At 42.4% G+C, this 19,531-nt stretch overlaps 1 protein-coding gene across 1 annotated transcript; it reads right to left on the bottom strand.

Moving 5' to 3' along the window:
- Nucleotides 1-6,081: 6,081 nt before the first annotated feature.
- Nucleotides 6,082-7,035, bottom strand: LOC106831616 (olfactory receptor 51G2-like). Its single transcript, XM_014841918.2, has one exon. The coding sequence runs from the start codon at nucleotides 7,033-7,035 to the stop codon at nucleotides 6,082-6,084; it is 954 nt and encodes a 317-aa protein (XP_014697404.2).
- Between the last annotated feature and the right edge of the window lie 12,496 nt (nucleotides 7,036-19,531).

Genomic DNA, 19,531 nt, shown 5'->3' with positions numbered 1-19,531 from the left:
AAGATGTAACCTGGCTTGGAAGCAATGAAGAGTGACGAAGAAGATCTTGAAGAGGACAGAAAACCTTTCAAAGCACCTGCTTCAGGTGAGGTCATGTCATGATTCCCAGACAAAGAGAAACTGTTCTCTTGTAGCAAGGAGGAAAATGTGCTTCTGCCAGCCTGGAAAGCTTGGAAAATATTTAAGGTCCAGTAGTTTTAGGCCCATTCACCAAAATGCCTCTTTTCCAGCTCTTAAGGTCCCGCACTTTGCCTATTGGGGAATTTACTTTGACATAGATGACCTATTGAGACTGTACATTCAATCTTTATATTTCTGCCACCCTTAAAATCATATCCTGGGCCTGGTTTTCAGCAATCTGTCCTCTGGCTGCAGGAAATTCATTTCCTTTAAGGCTGCCATGGAGGACCTCTGCCTTTTGCGCCACATTTTAAGTTAGCAAATTTGTAAGTATACAGTACAGTATTGCTAACTACAGGCACTATGCTGTACAGTAGATCTCTTATCTCCAAACTCATCAAGTTATATACATTAAATACCTACAGCTTTTTGTATGTCAATCGTACCTGAATAGAGTGGTTTTTTAAAGAAATATTAAGCTATCAATAAAAAGAACTACTCTGAGGAAGGAAAGTGAAAATAATAAAGACCTGAAAGATGGAAACTGTTAATGCTGCGAGAATTCCTTTCATTGTGTCATTTATGAGAACAGCTCACCCATAATGCAGTTACTAAATATTGAAATGATAATAAATATGTGAGTATTAATATTTACATCTTTACAAATCATACTTGACAAGGTTGGCAGTTTTAGAGATATAGAAACTTAGTCTAGCCTGGGTGAGATGCTTCCTTAAAAGAAAAACATCATGGAATCTGGCACTAAATGTGGACCTTTCCCTCATGTGAGCTCTAATGCAGACTCAGAACATGATCTAACCGTAATTTCAAATACTTGATCACAAGAAAATCTAAACTGTCAGTGCTCTATTCATAATGGAAACGCTATTTATTCCTTCAGTCAATAGCCTTTTAAGTCTTTATACATTGATAGTATCAAGAATAAAGTTGAAAAACCAAGATGTATCTCAACAAAAAAATTCTAGTCTGGGGGCCGGCCAGGTGGCACAGTGGTTAAGTTCACATGCTCTGCTTCAGCGGCCCAGGTTTTGCTGGTTCAGATCCCAGCTGCAGACCTACACACCACTTATCAAGTCATGCTGTGACAGGCGTCCCACATATAAAATAGAGGAAGATGAGCACAGATGTTAGCTAAGGGCCATTTTTCCTCAGCAAAAAGAGGAGGATTGGCAGCAGATGTTAGCTCAGGGCTAATCTTCCTCAAAAAAAAAAAAATTCCAGTCTGTGAAGAAGACATAGTATATTGTAATAAATGCCTACACAAGGACATATAGACATGCAAGAGGGAGAATGAACATTGCCTCTCGTGGAAAGTCCTACATAAACCTTGAAAAATAAATAGGAGCCTGCTGTTGATAAAGGCCTTTCAGAAAGTGTGTGTAGCAGAGTGAGAGGCAAGCCCACTACCTCTGGGACACAATCATTTGAGTTTCTTTCTCTATAAAGAGGCAATAGCAGTACCAGCCCCCTAGGGCATGCAATAATTAGATGTCATTTTTGCAAATACTTAGTAATGTAGGTTGGTAGTCAAATTACATTTAATTGAATTTTAAAGTTGTGTTTGTTTGGGGTTGTGATGCTGGGGAATTAGATAACTCTCAAACCTGTGCTGAAGCTAGGCGAGGCCTCCTGGGGTTGCTAGAGCTTTGATGAGTGATTATTAAATTTAGAGCATCTTGTCTAGATGTGAGGAGGTTGGTGTTGGCAAAGAACTATGCAAGGTGATTGTCCCAGATGTTTGGAGCCTAGGGGACATCTAATTGCTTATGTTAATACTAGTTGGACCTACATGTTATTACATTTTATTGTATTTCTTAGAGTTGTGTATATTGTCCCATTTAATCCTCAACTTTATGAGGCAAGAGCTGTTATCTCCATTTTAGAGAGGGAAATTGAGCTTAGAGAAAACTGAAGCAATTGCTCAAGGTTAGGGAAGTAGTTGAAAGCAGAGCTAGAATTTGAAATCTAGACTACATTTCAGATGCCTGAAAATTGCCGGTATCTTTTTGGCACGGTTTTAAAAACAAAACAGGAACTAGCAGCATTTCTTAATACCAAGACAAGAGCAAGACAACTCCCCAGCAAGGCCTCCCCATATGGTAGTAAGACCCGGGAATGCAGTCAACACTCTCTTCTCTCTCTGTCCTTTCTCCTTTTCACGCTTTTTCCTCTCTTGGATATGCAGTTGACCTCCAGTTCTCTATCTCCCTCAAATTACCCTCTTATTCTATTCCATGGGAGGAGGTAGAAGGAATTCAGAAAGATATCTCTCAAAGGGCCATTTTCCTTATATTGTTCTAATCCACAAAACATTGTAACATAATTTTGCATTCATCGTAATCTCACATCACTGAGAGAATTCATAGCAATTGTTCATTAGGTCAACCTCTGTAGGCTTCCTTTTCCTCTTCTATAAAAGGGAAAAACAACTGTTTGCCTTATAGAGAGCTGTTAAGAAATAATTTGCCCATGGCCAATCCATGCACAATGTAGATTAATCTCCTTGGAAAAACTTGGCTTTGAAGAACTTGAGACACACATTCTGGTTTGTATAAAACTTCTCCCACGCCTTGTGTCTAGGACCATCTCCCACACAATTCCTTGAATGCTAGCAGCCAGGAAGGCATAAGAGTTTGCACAAACTTTTTACTTGATATAAAAATGTCAGTGAGTCAACCACTCATTCTACAGTCACTAAAGACCCCATACAGCTCTAGGGTATCACACACTTGGAATATACTCGCCAGTTAACCGAGGCCAAGCCTTGCTGGCTGGCATTATACACCATAGATTTTCTAGACTAGATTTGGATCACCCCTTTGAGACTGCCCTTTGGGAGTCCTTGAGAGGCTTAGTTATGAATTAATAAACTCAGGGGTTCTACAGAGCAGTGTGACCTTGAACCTAAATTCTGCGTCTGCAAAAAATCAACCAGTGCTTGCCATTTTCCTCCCAAAGTCACAGCTACCCAATACAAAATCAAAGCTACCTGATACATAATGATGATAACAAATGCTCCCATCTATTGAGCTCAATGAAATTATATAATTAATTGCATTTACCATTTGCCAGAAATTTAGTTTTTCATTTATTCATTCATTTTATACTTAAAGGGCTTACAATATTCTGGGCCACATGGCAAGCACTAAGGTTAGACAAGTCAGGAAAAACAACTGTCTTCATGGTCCTTGCAGAGAATTAAGAAAGCCAGGCGTTAATCAAATAACACAAACACACATAAAACTGGTTCTCGGCTGCTGGATTTAGTGCTTTATGTACATTTTGTAGTTGAATCCTTACAACATCTCTGCGAGGTAGATATTATCCCCACTTTATAATGATGAGGAAATAGAAGTTCAGAGAGGTGAATTAACTGAAGGTCACACAGCTGGTATAGGCCAGAGGTAAGATTTTTTTTTTAACTGAGGTTTTCTACATGGGTGGGTAACAGTCTTATTAACCTAACGATTACGAGTGGGAGCCTTAGATTCATGTATACAGACTTTTTGAACTAATGGCAAAATCTAAAAGTCACTATAAATCACACCATGATAATCTTTTAAGTGGGTAAACTGGTCACCAAACTTGCTAGAGACCATCGCAGGACTCCCTCTTATGTCAGGCTCAGATACTTCAGTAGTTGTTGGCCTGTGGAGAAGATGGAGGTCCTATGGGATGTGCTGAGATGCGTGCACCCTGAAGGTAAAGTTGTAGAGACATAGACCCCCAGATCCCTTCCAGCTCTTGACATCAGTGGAGCCATGGAATGACTAGCAGTAAGAATGTCTGTGGTATGGTGCCAGGGATTATGGATGGGAGAAGGTTCCAAGCTCAGAGCTGCTGTTGAGAAAAGGCAAAAATGACAAAGCCAAAGGATCCCCACAATCCTAGATTGGGTATCTAATATCCAATCTTAATTCTGCTAACCCTCTGAATAGGAATTTTCCAGCCTCAGGGCCTGTATACAAGGTGTTTTGTTTTAACTGCCCAAGGCTGCTTGTGGTCCTCAATACCGGCATGTCAGCTGAGGGCTTCTGATAGAGATCAGTGGGACCCTCAGTGAGATGAACACGCTGGCTCCCTGATCAGAAGGTGGTTCTTATTGGAGTAGAGGGTGACATAGATGAGGGGCCTGGATAACATGGTTCTTGCTCAGTCCGATATCTGTGGCCCTGATGAGGAAGGCCGTCATACAGCACAAGCTCTTTTCAAATGGTTTCCTCTCCCAAAGTGGCCAAACGGGATCTACTGAAACTTTTAGGTTGGCTTCTACCAGACATAATCTAAAACAGTAACTCTAAACTCATGACTCCGTGTCCTAGCTTCTTGGTCTCTATGGGCAGGATTTATGACCTTCAGATAAGCAGGGTTGCCAATGGCCTCCTCCTCATTATTGATAAGCATACAGTTTTGAGTTCCTTGGAATCCATGCTGTAGTAGCCAGTGTAAATACATATAATGGGAAAACAACTTTTTCAACTAAAACTACGTGTTCGGGATTCACAGCTCCCCACCCCACCTTTTTGCCTCTGAGTTTCTCATTCTCTTGTCTCAGCTCACGGAAATGACACACAGAAATGACTACAATTATTAAATTCCCAATTGTCTTGATGGTCATGAAGATAGGCAAGGTCCTTTCTAACAGCTCTCTCATGGTGCTTTCTATTAAATTTGAGTAGTTTTTTTCCACCAGAAATCTCCTTATTTCAATTCTTCAAGAAACATTATGGGTGTTTTAGGACTGAGCGGGCCAAGGGCAATGAAATGAGATATTCTTCAGTTTCTGGATAAGATTCTCCCTAGAGGTTTGGAAACAGCTTTCAAAAACGCTCCACAAAAAAACTTAGCTCCTCTCTGAGCTGCACCTTTAGAAACAGCCTTCTTGACCAAATAGTATAGAGAGAATCATGCCTTGTCCCCAAGGTCTCTGACATCCATCCTCACCTCTTTCTATGCCGCCTTATCAACTGCTTGTTACCCCCACAGGCCTCAGACATTCAGATCTCCCAGTCTTCTCTCTTCCTGGGGATGAGCTATCAAGAATCTTCTGCCCCTTCATCTTCCCTACTCATTTATTCAACAATATATCTTGAGCATCTACTATATGGTAGGCACTATTCTTGGAGCTGGGGATAAATCAGTGAACAAAATAGTCCCTGAACCCCTGGCCTTGTGGAGCTTACATCCTAGTAGATCCCTTGGGTTGGAAGTGAATGGCTTTTCCACATCTACCATTGATAGTTGAGAAACCGGCACTATCCAAAAGTTATACTGAGCAGCTTTCTGAGGCTTGGCAGTGCCAAAATTTCTCTCTAGCTCAAAGCAGAGAGATACAGGAAGAGAACCAAGAGGAAAACTACCACTCTCTAAGCTGCAAATAAGTGCTGGATAAATTCGGCATGTACAGTGTTGTCCTGTGTTTTTCTCATCATTCACCTTCTTTTCTACTTCTGGGTATATGAGCTGGTTAATACTAAATTTGGGAGAAGAGGGCCAGAGTTAAGGTGAATACAGCCTACTTATACATAATATTCTTACTTATATATAATAGGAATATAGTTCCCTAGGCTTAGAAATAAAATGGGAAAGAAGTTTGGTAGGGAAAGGAGAGAGGTGCCTGAACAAATAGATATGCACACATATCCTCTGAGTGTGGTTAAGTCCCCTAGGTAAGGAGATGTTACAGTATGTGTGAGTCTGAAATGGTTCAGCTCTAATCAGAGCAATGAGAGGATTATCAAGTGATAGTTCAATACGCTTTCCAATGGTCTCAGTGCCCAAAAACTAACTATAGAAGCTGATAGTGCCCCACAAAAGTCTCAACAGTAAGAGCTGAATCATTCAAAAACCTCAAAAGTTAGCTCTCTACTACAAATCCTCCCCAACTGAAGACCCAGGTTGACCCACAGGGGTCACATGCTACTAGGTCCTTCTGCTGTCCTAGGAGGTATCAACCCTTTTCTGTTGGAACCGCTTTAGGATACCCTGACGGATCTGCTTAGACTTGATGCAGTAGACAATGGGGTTCATGAAAGGTGGGACCAAGAAGTGCAGGTTGGCCATAAGCACTGCCAGAGCAGGGTAGCTGTGCTTCTCTACACGGTGCAACACAGACAGCCCCAGTTTGGGCAAATAAAAGATGAGAACAATGCAGAGGTGTGAGACACACGTGTTGAGTGCCTTGAGCTGTTCCCCAGGTGACGCAATGCTCAGCACGGTCCATAGGATCAGGGCATATGAGAGCAGGATGAGGGATGAGTCCAGGCCCAGGGAGAGGAGGATGGAGACCAGGCCAAGCAAGCTATTGATCTGGGTGTCTGAGCAGGCCAATCCCACAAGGTCACAGTGCAGGCAGTAACAGTGAGAGAGTACACTGACCTGAGGAAAGAGCAGACGCCGCAGGAGGAGGGGTCCCGGGAGGTTGAGCAGGACAGCCCTGACCATGATGGCAGCTCCCACTTTGGCCGTGGCTGAGTGGGTGAGAATTGTGGCATAGTGCAGAGGGTCCCGGATGGCAACAAAGCGATCAAAGGCCATGGCTAGCAGCACCCCAGACTCCACATAGGTGAAGGCATGGATGAAGAACATCTGTGCTGCACAGAGATCGAAGGGCAGCTCTCGAGTACCCAGCCAAAAGAGCCACACCATGGTGGGGAAGGTAGAGGCACAGAGGCCCAGATCAGAGGCTGCCAACATGGACAAGAAGATGTACATCGGTTCGTGTAAGGTTGGATCTGTGCAGATCAGGAAGAGGATGATACCGTTACCCAGGAGAGAAACCATACAGATGAGGTTGATGGGGATGGAAACCCAATGATGAAAGGCTTCCAGGCCTGGAAAGCCAGTGAGGAGGAAGGTAGGACAACCAGAAGTGCTGGTGTTGCAGGAGAACATAGTGATTCCAGGAGGGAGTTGTCCACCCTAGAAGTAAGAAGCATTTGTGCATGTGCTCATCACTTATAAAGTCCCTACTAAGTGTGGGCTGGGAAGTAAGAGTCGCCCCATAAGCCTTTCTCAGGCTGTGAAAGAAACCTCATTCCTGTAGGAGCCCCATTGCCTTCTATGTCCTGGCTAATTTAATCTTCTCTTTTAATAAAGTTGTATTAAATAAATTTTATAAGTTGCTCTCTGCTTATTGTTTATGGCTCTTTAGCCACACAGCAACTGTCTTCTCTTTGGCCTACAAAACGAACTCTGTTTCACTTAAGCTATACCTGAAAGCTTACCTCCGAAATGTCTTCTCAGACTAAATAATGAAGAAAGGAGAATAATTTTCTGTTGAAGTTTAGGATCACTTCAGGAACAAGCACTTTAGACTCCATTTCGATTTATTCTTAGGGGCAGGTTTTCCACAGTCTGACATATCTGTTAACAAATACACCAGAAAGGACTCATTCAAACAAATGATGTATTTTTAAAACCATCCTCAGGGGAGGCTGGTTTTTCCTCCGGTGCTCTTATGAAACCAACATATTCTGTATTTCTTTTCTGGAAATGCCTTTGGGGCCCAAAATAAGTTGTTTTGGATGTGTTCAATGGTGACAACTTTCTCTCCTGTGGAGATGGGTTGTCTAAAAGGAAATATTCAAGAGTTCTTCAAAGGTAAGTCTGGTAAACAAGATGGGATCTCAGATGCATTCACTTCTCTTAAACTCCTTCTTCCGCCACCCCACCTCCACCTTATTGACTTAAAGCTGGGGCATTTTCTTCTGACTCTGCCTGTGAGCTAGTCCTGTGGATATGGACTCAATTAGAAGGCATTTTCCTCTTAAATATCTCTTTTTCAGCCCTCTTACCATAAAAGCTATTATGACAGGCCCAAGTATTTTGAAGTTCTCCTCACTGTGGGCAGAAGAGTGAGGCTGACAGGTCTTAAGGGGCACCACCTGAAGAGTCAGGCAGAGATGCATGAGCTTCCAGAACCCCAGGATTAATAATGTTGAACAGGAGCCCGGAGTGTAGTGTGTGAGCTCATCCATTCCCAGAACTTCACATAGCACTTTCAGGCTATGCAGTCTCCCCAGCTTCTCTCCTCAGCAACAGGACTGCATCTCCATTTATCTATTGGGTATCTTTACATCCATTTGCATTGTAAATTGATGTCCTGCAGAACCACAAATTGCAGTTCCCCAACTTTTTCCCCAAAGCTCACCCTCCGATATCTGTCAGGCCTTCCTCCCTTTCCTGTTATCCATGAAATCTCCAGAGTAAAAAAAAACTCTGTCACTCTGTAACATATTCCCCAAATCAACTATATTTGAACTATCCTCTCTTTTCAGATCCCAGTGAAACTAATCTGGCCAAAAGCACCATCATTTCCCTAGATATTACAACAGCCTGCTAACTATCCCACTTTCTTCAGTCTTTATGTAATCTGATTCATCATCCACAATTCCATTAGAATCATCAAAATACTTAAGAAAAGACAAGTATGGTCATTTAAATGAGGATGTGCATAGAGAGGAAACACAATGATCAGATTTAGTTTAGGAAGATGTCTCCTGTCATAATTTTGTTTAATGTCCTCAACGGTCCCTGGTGCTGCAGAATCAGGTCTAAGCAAGATCTTTACACCAGGTCCAGAAGGGGAAGGGCCTTGTCCATCCTACATCTGCAGCCTACTCATTCACCTCTCCCCTGAGCATTATAAACACTCCTCATGAGACATCTTTCTACTCACCAAATTTACCATATTTGATAATTAAAATGTCTTTTGTTGAAATATAAAATATACATAGAATAGCCTATATGTCATAACTTTAAAGCTCGGTGAATGTCCTCAAAGTGAACACATCCATGTAACAGGCACCCAGATCAAGAAATAGAATATTGCCAGCCCCCACAGAAACCCCTGTGACTCCTTCCAGGCACCCCATCCTTTCTGTGATAACCATCATCCGGACTTCTAATACCACAGAATAATTTTGCCTCTTAGAACCATGCAGTATATATTCTTTTGTATGTCTTCCTATACTCTTTTTCTATCCTTCCTTCATTCAACTCTATTTGTTGAAAGAATGAGTAGAAGATTTGATTCGCTTTACAATTACTATGTTCCTAAACTGACTTTCTGTTACGTGTCAAGTACTATTCTAGGAAATGGCCTATAGCAATGAAAATTGACATAAGGTAGGACTACCCTAAAGGAATGTTATTGTTGGTTCCAACATGAGCGTGCAGAATTCTACCAATTGGTTTCTGATGACGATTATCAATGATAAGAATAGTTGCTATCATTTATTGACCATGTGCCAGACACTGAGTAAGGATGTTATCTGCAATCCTCACAATAAGGAGCTGAGTCTCAGGTTGAATAACTTGCTGAAAGCGAAACATCTGCGAAGAGAATGATCCCAATCTCAGCTCTGTACTGATTCTCAAGGCCATGTGCTAGCAGACAGCTGGTGAAGCTTTTCCCAAACTGTCAGGCAAAATGTGCATTATCTGATAGACCAGAACCCAGGTGGAAAGGATTTTCTCTGGAAATAACGTAGTCCACATAGCAAAATAGCAGCTTGGGGCACACCCATGAGCAATGTTTTCACTGACTATCATTCCATATAGCGTTATACCATTTCATACAAGTCTGTCCACAACAGAGTGAAATGACAACCACATGCCCACAATCCCACAACCTGAGGAAAGGTCAGAACTGCCTTCTCAGGCACTTGGCAACTTGGACATCCCCTTTCTCTGTGGTTCCTAGAGATCCCTACATCACTGTGCTGGAGTTCAATCCACCTTACTGTACCCCATTTTCCCCCTTTTTCCATGCCTCCTCCTTTCTGACCCTTCTTCAGGATCCTAAGTTTATTTTCTTACAAAATTATAGTAAGAGTGAGAAAGTAACACATTTATCTTCTATAAATGCTCTCTACAGATATTGCTTACTTAATCCTCTAACCTTGTTGGAGATTTTTCCATTTTCTGATGAGGAAATTGGGGCTCAGAGAGGCTAAATAACTATCTCAAGGTCATGTAGCTAGGAGGCAGATCCAGAATTTAAATCCAAGCCGCCCTAAAGACAAAGGCCGTTCGCTTAATCGCTTCAAATAAAAAGAAGCGATCCTGGCACTTTGTGGTTATTAGATCCTTTGCTCTCAAGAAAACAGGCCGGTTTTTCTGTCCCCTCCCTCCTATCTCCCTCTAAAGCAGATGCAGCCGTTTGAGACAGGAGTCTGTCCCCTGCTAAAGGAGTAATCCTCAGATCAATCCAGCCAGGACTCTGTTTCCCTCACTCTCAGCTTCCCTAACTTTTCCACAGAGATTGTGGTTCATCCCCTGGATGCAATGGCCAAGCCAATTCCACAACCCGCCCGCACCCAAGACCCAAGAATGCAGCAGGGTCTGATATAAAGGAGGCTACATCCTCCTCCCCAATTCTAAGGCTGTGGGGGCAAGAAGGAGTTCACAAAACGTCGGGAAAAAATGACATGGGAAAAAAGGACAATACTACTGACCTCACAAGAGTGGCTGTGAACACAAGAAAGACCATAAACTGTTCAGTACATAGTAGGCTTTTATTAAAATGTAATAATAAGCAGAGACAGCCTCAGACTTCACATCCGTTATCTCATGAAGTCGCCCTCCTTCTAAAGCCTGTGGGTGGCATCATCCCCTTTCTGTAGGTTAGAAAATAGACCTGAGAGGTGAGAGAACCTGTCAGTGACAGAGTCAGCGGAAGAGACTGGCTTCCAGCACTGTCCATTCGACTCCAAAGCTTATGCACCTGTCTGTTCCTCAGCACTCTCATCTCTAAAATCTTTGAAAATGTTTCTCTCTCGAGATGATTGTAAAGATTAAATGAGAATACATGGAAAGCACTTAGGACAGTGCCTGGCACATAATGAGCACTTAAAATACTAATAATGGCTAATATTTATTGAATACTTACTGCCTTATGAGGTGGGTATAATTTTCATTCCTATTTTGCATGTGGGAAAACTGATGTTCCAAGTAGTTGGATAACTTGTCTAAGATCATGAAGTAAGAAAGTGGATCAGCTAGGGTTCAAATGGCAGCAGCCTGACTCCAGCACACAGTCTTAAACACTGCTTCTTTTATGTTGCTTCTGCCTGCTAGCTGTGATGATTATTAATATTAATGCTGCAAATTCTCATCCTGAAAGACAATGAAATAGATTACAGATTTGTGGGATCTCCTCATTTACCACCTCTGCCTCATCCCCGACTGCATCAATCCTTAAACTTCACCCTAGAAAAATTCTAAGACTATAAGGGGCCCGTGTGCTTATTAACTGTCCCTGTGCTGCCTGCTGCGTGAATTTAATTATAGGCTCACGGCTTAGGAAGAACTTTCTCCTCAAAGAAGCAATCTCCAGAGAGAGCAAAGGAGAAGCATGATAAAACTATAACAATGTTTATAACATTGAGAGAAAAATAATTATTCTCAGAAAAACAATGAGAGAGAGGGAGAGGAAGAAGACAAAGAGGGAGAGAGAGCAAGAATCAATGCAGAGCAGTCCCTTCCAAGGATGTGGGGATAAAACCAAGCTCACTGTCTGCCCCTCTAACCATCTTACTCATCCAGCTTCCAGAAGACCATGAAGAGTGCCAAGACTGTGGATTTCTCTAATCAGGGAAGTCTGTCCCCAAATAGCTCATGGCCAAACTATGAGCCACTGAAAAGAACTGACCCAGCTTAGAGAAGGTTAGAGACTCTTTTCCCACAAGACCGGGCATCAGTCTCCAGCACTCAAAAGGTAGAAAGGCTTTAAGCCTCTGGATTTGCCACCTGAGTCCTGGGACTGAAGAAGGCCCAGACCCGGGTCCAAGAGGGAGGTGACAGAAATACAGGCCCTGGACTGCAGCCCTAGGCTAGCAAGGACTACCAGGAGCTGGGGACCCAAGTTTTCCCCAAGCCCGTGATGCTGTTGTGCTGAAGCCAAGATTAGCTCTAAGACTGCTCTCTTAAGAACCAAGCCCAGCATAAACCTGTCTTTGCCAGGCACCTGCAACTAGGCAGTCACAAAGGGTCTTCAGAGTCACCAGCTCCCCAGAAACAACTCAGAACTCCTCCACCTCCTGCTGCTTTCTAGCAGTTTGAAGCTTTTATTATGTTCTGGGACGAACAGGGGGATGTGTGGGGAGGTGTCCTCCCCTCCACACTCTCTCCATCCCTACATCACATACAAACTAAGAGATGCTCAGAGGCTACTGCTTTAATACAGGACTCAGATCCTGAAACCTATCCATGAAATTACAGTGAAATCTGAGCAAAGGAATACAATGGGAGTTCCTCAAAAGGTTTTAGTTTGTTTATAGATTTGGGATCCACATAGAAAAAAATCAGTATTAAATAACTCTGATCCTATCAGTCTTTTTTTTATTATTAATCTCCTTAAATATTTTTAAACAGTAGATCCCCTTTAAATCTAGGTAAGTGTTGCCTCACTTCAAAAGTTGGAAAAATCCTTGATCAGACTTAACTGAAGCCTGGTTGTTTACAAAGAGATGCCACAGTCTGGAATAGGTCAGAAATATCTCTAGGATTGGAAGATATTTGATTTTTTTTAATTTTAATTTTTTTCGGATGTACGTCATATTTCGAATTCTGTATACATTACATCATGTTCACCACCTGAACGCTAATTATAGGGCATCCCCTCACATGTGACCCTAATCATCCCTTTTCCCTCCCTCCTCCCACCTTCAAGTGTGTGCTCTAGACCCAGGCTGCCTGGTTTGAATCCTGGCTTCACTAGTGATTTGCTATCTGACCATGGGTGAATTTCTTAACCCCTCTATGCCCTAGTGTTCTCACTTGTCAAACGGAAATATTGAGTGCTTCCCTCATTGAGTTGTGATGAGGTTAAATGAGTTCATCAAGAAATCATAATTCCTTAATAAGTGTCCACATGGTCAACTGTTACATAGCTGAAAGCCTTCCCAACTTGAGTTAGCTTAGGATGAGAGGGAAAGTGACCCCTCCACGCATGCTCAAACTAGTCAGAATATGCTGTCTAAGGGGAGGTTTGGTCACAGAGCCAGAGCTGGCCCCCAAATTGAGGCAGAGTCAATCCTCTACGCCTATCTTTGCCCCATAATCAGAAGCCCCACAGTAGGATGCAGGAAACCTGTCAGATTCAGCCTGTGCTAAGAGCAGTCACTGCCAGTGAACCTGGGGAATCATCTGCAGTTTATTTTGTCCAGGTTTATCTAGTTGGTTGAGGATTGAGAAAGAGCAGTGTTTTCTTTTATCATGAGGTGAGCATGTTTCTCAGCAAGGAACAATCAAACTCAAAGAGGGCATTGGTGTGATAAGAACTCAAGACAGATGCCCACCCAAGGCCATTATGTTGTAAGAGGGAGGATGAGCAAAGGCCTTGAGGTAACTCTCACCTCTCAGGTTATAGAAAGACCTGGAGGGTAGCTGCCTGCCCTACCCAGAGACGGTTCAGTGTGCCTGGAGGCAGAAACACTGGTGTGGGCTCGTGGTGCGAGGCTTGGTGCTCTGTCTCCTCACCCGGGCCCCAGCTTTGACATCCTAGTCCTGGCACTCACCATAGCTGCAGAGCTTGTGTCTCCTCTCATCTGTTCCCCTGTGTGTGAAAAGCATTTTTTCTGTGTCAGTAAAGACCAGTACTTTATAATCCTCCTGGTGGAGGGAGGGAAATAATAGGCCTTCTGGGATCTGGGTGCAAATCCAAGAGATTTTCATAGTTGAACTTCCTGAGCCCCCTGAGTGCTGGGCTAGGCATCTCTGGGACTTGGAAGGAAGCATTGGGTAGTGCATCCTGATGACTTTTCATAGGGGGCACCAGAAGGATACTGCACTGAGGGACCCTATACTGAGCACCTGCTCTTCCCAAAGAGCCAGCCCCATGAATTATCTGGTGACAGATGGAGGCAGATGAGGACCAAGAAGATGATTCGGGACTGGGACATACTCTGTCCTTTTGGGGCAACAGAGGCCGTGAGGAATTTCCATTTCCAGGGAGAATGAGTATAAGCTCTCTCCAAATTCTGCTGAAGAGAAATCAGGCAGTGTAACCAAAGAGACGAGTGTGTTAGGAGAAGAGAAGTTCTCTCTCTAACTTTATGTCTGTACGTAGAGAATGAAGGTGGTTGAGAAAAAGCTATAATGATGAAGCAATATCCCTCTCCTGGTAATACCCTCGGTGCTCATACATCAAGTATGACGCAGTAGAAAAGCTATGATCTATTTCTGGATCTGTCACTTATTAACTGTGTGATAATGAGCAAATTAACTCCTTGAGCCTTTTATGCTTCACTTGTAAACTGGGAATAATTGTTAGAATTATATTAGAAATTCTAATATATATTAGAAAGTGAAGGCACTCAGAAAAGAACCTATATGTTCCTATCACATGTTATGTCATATCATAACATCCTATATGTTCCACACATCCTCCCTTTCCTTTCCAGTAGGAAATTGAGAACAGGCTTCAGTAATTGGTCTGGACTCCTCTGTGTTGCCCATCCACATGTCACACATCCTCCACCACTCATAGTCAGAGTTTTTAATTTTTTTAAAAAAACCTTTTTATTTGGGGATAAATTTAGATTTACAGAAAAGTTAGAGATAGTATAGAGAGTTTTCTGTATGTCCTTCACCCAGTTTTCTTAATGATAATATTGTACACAAACATGGTACATTTGTCAAAACTAAGGAATTAATATTGGTACATTACTATTAACTAAAGTCCAGATTTTATTGGGTTTCACCAGTTTTTCCACTAGTGTCCGTCTCGTGTTCCAGGATCCAATGCAGGGGACCACACCGCAGTTAGTCATCATATCTCCTTAGTCTCTTCTGGTCTGTGACAATTTCTCAGTCTTTTTGGTTTTCACGACCTTGAGGGTCATTGAAGAATATTGGTCAGTAATTTTGTAGAAGATGAGAGCCTTTAATTCACTAACTTCAACCATCTCTTCTTCCTTTCTCTCCCACACAGAGAGGAGGACAATGTAGAGGTGATGGGCTACACTGAAGGATGTCCTGGCTCTTACTTATTCCACTCCAGGTCCCAGCGTGTCCTGCAGAGTAGAGAACAGGAGAATTCAAGGTTCCATCTGCTTGAGGCTGTAGGGGAGGAAGACATTTCCTCTTCCCAAATGTGGGTTCGTCTGGCCGGAGAATGAATTAAATTCACATGAGACAGAATAGCAAGAGAAAATTAAACAAAGCTTTATGAGGAAGCATGGCCTGGGGCCTTTCTTCCCAAAGGAAGAAAGGGCACCAAAGAAGTGGGGTGCACAGAGTGGTTATATACCCCCAAACAGGGTGTTTCACATGTGATTGAAATGACCCTCCCACAATAGTCACAAGATTGCCCTGTCGGCACAGCGCTTGATGGACACAGCAGGTAATGGTCTGCTATCTCGGTGGGCGTAGCAGGAGGCAAATCTATTGTCTGGAGCTGGGCGGTCACAGGTGAGTGCAGCAATCAGTTCCTTGCCTAAGGAAAGATGCTTAATCCTTAAAGAAAAGCCAACATTGGGAGGGGGAGGGAAGTCAGTTACAGGAGGTTACCAGAGAAGCACAATAAAATGCAGATTGTAAGTCCTTGCCTTTGGTATTGATTAAGAGTTTCTAGAGAGAAGGTCATCTCCTTTCTTCTTCCTGGTACAGAGAGGGAGGTACCTTTTACAGATAGAGATTTACCTTACAAATGTAAATGTGTCCTAAGGAAGGGCAAGTTCCATTCCTCAGAGCCTCCTTCCCTGTCCCAGTTTATCAAAAGCAATCAACCTCAAATAATCCTGATGCCAAAGAGACATATCTTGGGGTGGCCAATTTCAGGTCCCTACAAGGCCATTAGCAGTTCCTGAGGTTTTCTAGGTGGTTCTTCCAAACATGAGACCAACCTCGGTCCTCCATGGGCTGCACCCCAATATAAGCATTCCCATACCTATCACATACCCCTTTTATCATTCATTAAAATTGTAGAAATTTTTCAGTTTCTTATATTTCAGTCTCTAAAGGTAAAGAGAGAATTTTTAATGGGTTTTTAACTGTTTTGTTGAAATACTAACATCTCTCTGATGAAATCTTTCCTTTAGTTTTTCTAGAATCTCATTCTGGAACGCTTTCTTTGCCTTAAAACTAAGAAATATGACCGATATCTGGTCATCTCTCAAAACTGGGGTGGGAGAGAATGATAAATGGAAGTGGACCGGTGAAGCCTAAAACCAATTCTGTGTGCTCATGAGAGACTGCTCCCATTCTACTGTCGACGAAAATAATCCATAACCAATCTGTAAATGAAAATTTGGGTGAGTTTATTCTGAGCTGAAATCTGAGGATTATAACCCTGGAGAGTCTTTCCACAAAGGAACAGAGCACTCCAAAGAAGTGGGAGTACATAGGGCAGTTATATACCCTCAAAGAGGGTGTTTCACATATGATTGAAATGTCCCTCCCACAATAGTCACAAGATTGCCCTGTCGGCACAGCGCTTGATGGACACAGCAGGTAGTGGGTCTGCTATCTTCGTGGGCGTAGCAGGAGGCAAGTCTATTGTCTCGAGCTGGGTGGTCACAGGTGAGCGCAGCAATCAGTTTCTAGCCTAAGGAAAGATGCTTAATCCTTAAGGAGACGCCAATGTTGGGAGGTGGAGGGAAGTTGCACCTTTATCTCAAGGGCCTTTTGCTCTTGCCATAGGGAATCTCTAAAGCATATATACAATGCATGCTCAATGGCCTGGGTCAGGCCCTTTTGGAAAGACAAGGTCAGGCCGAATTAGGTTTACACCTCATATATTCCAATATATCCTATTACTTGCCATTTTTATTTGACACTACTCATTCTAAAAATCTACGTTATCCAATCATCTTTGAATTGGCTCACAAAATTGGGGTTCCTTTATTCATCATGCTTCACCTAGAGATTAACCAGGGACCAGTCCTCTTCTCTAGTAGCTTATGCCTCTAAAAGAGAATAAAGCATGTATAAAAACTAAACTGGTACATTGCTCTCTACTTGAATATATGAGAGAAATAGGGAAGGTGTTATACAAAAGAGGATGATGTTTGAGTTGAGACTTTGAGGACAGGTTCATCTTAAATACATAGAAATAAAAGGCTTGCCGGGATTACAGTTAAGATCATTGTATATGGAATCAGAGTTTAAACTCCTTATTATTAAGCTAGGCACCCAGTACGAAGTACCTAGACTATAAATTCATCAGCATCCACTCTATAAAATTGAGATGATAAGACTGTCTAGAGGGGTGTAAATGAGATGATATATATTGTAGGGGTCTGGAATTGGCCACCCCAACGTATGTCTCTTTGGCATGATTATTTGAGGCTAGCTCCTTTGCAGACAGGAAAGCAACTGAAAAGTAGAATTTACATATGCTTTGTAAGAGACATTGACATTGTAAAGGAACTCTCCATCTGTAAAGATGTCTCTAGAAACTCTTAATCAATGGGGAAGGCAAGGACTTAAATCTGCATTTGTTTATTGTGCTTGTCTGATAGCCTCCTGAGACTGACTTCCCTCCCCCTCCCAACGTTGGCATTTCCTTCAGGATTAAGCATCTTTTCTTAGGCTAGGAACTGATTGCTGCGCTCACCTGTGACCACCCAGCTCGAGACAATAGAATTGCCTCCTGCTCCGCCCACCGAGATAGCAGACCCACTATCTGCTGTGCCCATCAAGCGCTGTGCCGACAGGGCAATCTTGTGATTATTGCAGGAGGGACATTTCAATCATATGTGAAACATCCTGTTTGGGGGTATATAACCACTCTGTGCACCCCACTTCTTCGGTGCCCTTTCTTCCTTCGGGAAGAAAGGCCCCGGGCCATGGTTCCTCATAAAGCTTTGTTTAATTTTCTCTTGCTATTCTGTCTCATGTGAATTTAATTCGTTCTCCGGCCAGACGAACCCACTTTGGATAGAGGAAATGTCTTCCTCTCCTACAATATAAAACACTGTTCTGGTCATTTGCATGTTTGCTCTCAAATTTATTCCTTCCCCCTTTTCACTTCAAGAGGTTAATCCCCGAATGCTGGGTTTCCCAGGCTCCCTTGTGATCCGGTTTCTAATTGGGTTTAGACATTGCAAATATTGGAGGAAGACTGACCAGGTCCTCTAGATGAGCCTAAAGTAAGATTAAATTAGTGGCCTTTATTCAGTTGACAATGAGATTAAGAAAAAAGAGAAGTGAGGCAATTAGAGTTGGGGGAAAGGGAAGTGAGGCAGGAAAAAATGTAAAACAATGCAATGCATTCTCACACTGGATAATGATTCATAATGAGTTTTGAGAAGACAAGCAGATCCCTCAGCCAGTGGGTTTACTCATCAGAAGAGTTGCAAGGAGGAGCCTCAAGCTGAAGTAGTTTATAGGAGAGAAAGGAGAGGAGTTTATTTGTCCCACTCTCTTCTATTTCCCATTTCTCATTGGTCAACGTTCCCCTCATGGGGAAGGAACTCCCTGCACTTTTTGCTTATGTCATTTGCCTATAATGGCTGCTCAGAAACCTGGATCCATGACCTGCAGTGTGGCGCTTCATCCAAATCCAAAAATATGTTTATGGAGTGGTGACTGACTAAGAAAATAAGAGAGGTTCAAGAGAATCTGAGATGGTGCACCAAATTAGTGTCTAATACATATACCCTGAAAGGCAAGGGTGAAGGAAAATCTTCCTAATGGATAGAACTTGAAGCAAGTGGTTGTCCACTTTGAAAGAAAAGATGAATTGATGTATATTTTATATATATATATATATATATATATATATATATATATGTACCCCTTAACTGTGTCTAACAGGTTGGCTTATAGGTCAGAGGCTGAACATAAACAAGATTGAAAGATTGATAACAGAGTTATGGGTAGAAGTATGCGTTGAACCTCTAGGAAAGGGTTCAGAATGTGACAATATTTTTGTCCCATGTGAATACCCACCAGAGGACATACATGCAGAGAGGGTAATCAGGTAGATAAGATGACCCATCATGTGCATGTTGATCAGCCTCTGCCCTAGTCACCTGTTGCTTGTTCAATGGGTTCACGTGCAAGTGTCCATATCAGAAAAACAGATAAGCCTTTGTGAGGGGAAATCCATGTTCATGTATAGCTTCTATTCCCGCTACTATGGACATTTTTAGACAAGAGGCCAAATCTGAGCCTTATTTTCCACTATTTCTAGGAGAGTCTAGATAGTCTTCTAGTGGCACATTAGTTACATTGAACCAGTAGCAATTTATCTTCACAAAATAAGTAATATTCCAGAGACAAATTTGTTTTCCCATCTACGTTGCTTCTGCCAGCATCATCGTTTTTAAATTTACACCATAGGTGATCCCAAAAACTTCACTTGCAACCAAGGAACTGATTTTACAATCAAAGAACACAGATAATGGGATTGCACTGTAGAATGCCTTGGTCTTACAAT

Source organism: Equus asinus, chromosome 20, assembly GCF_041296235.1.
Source record: "Equus asinus isolate D_3611 breed Donkey chromosome 20, EquAss-T2T_v2, whole genome shotgun sequence".
NCBI lineage: Eukaryota > Metazoa > Chordata > Mammalia > Perissodactyla > Equidae > Equus > Equus asinus.
The sequence above is the reverse complement of the archived record's forward strand: the minus strand, read 5'-3'. Positions and strand labels throughout refer to the sequence as shown.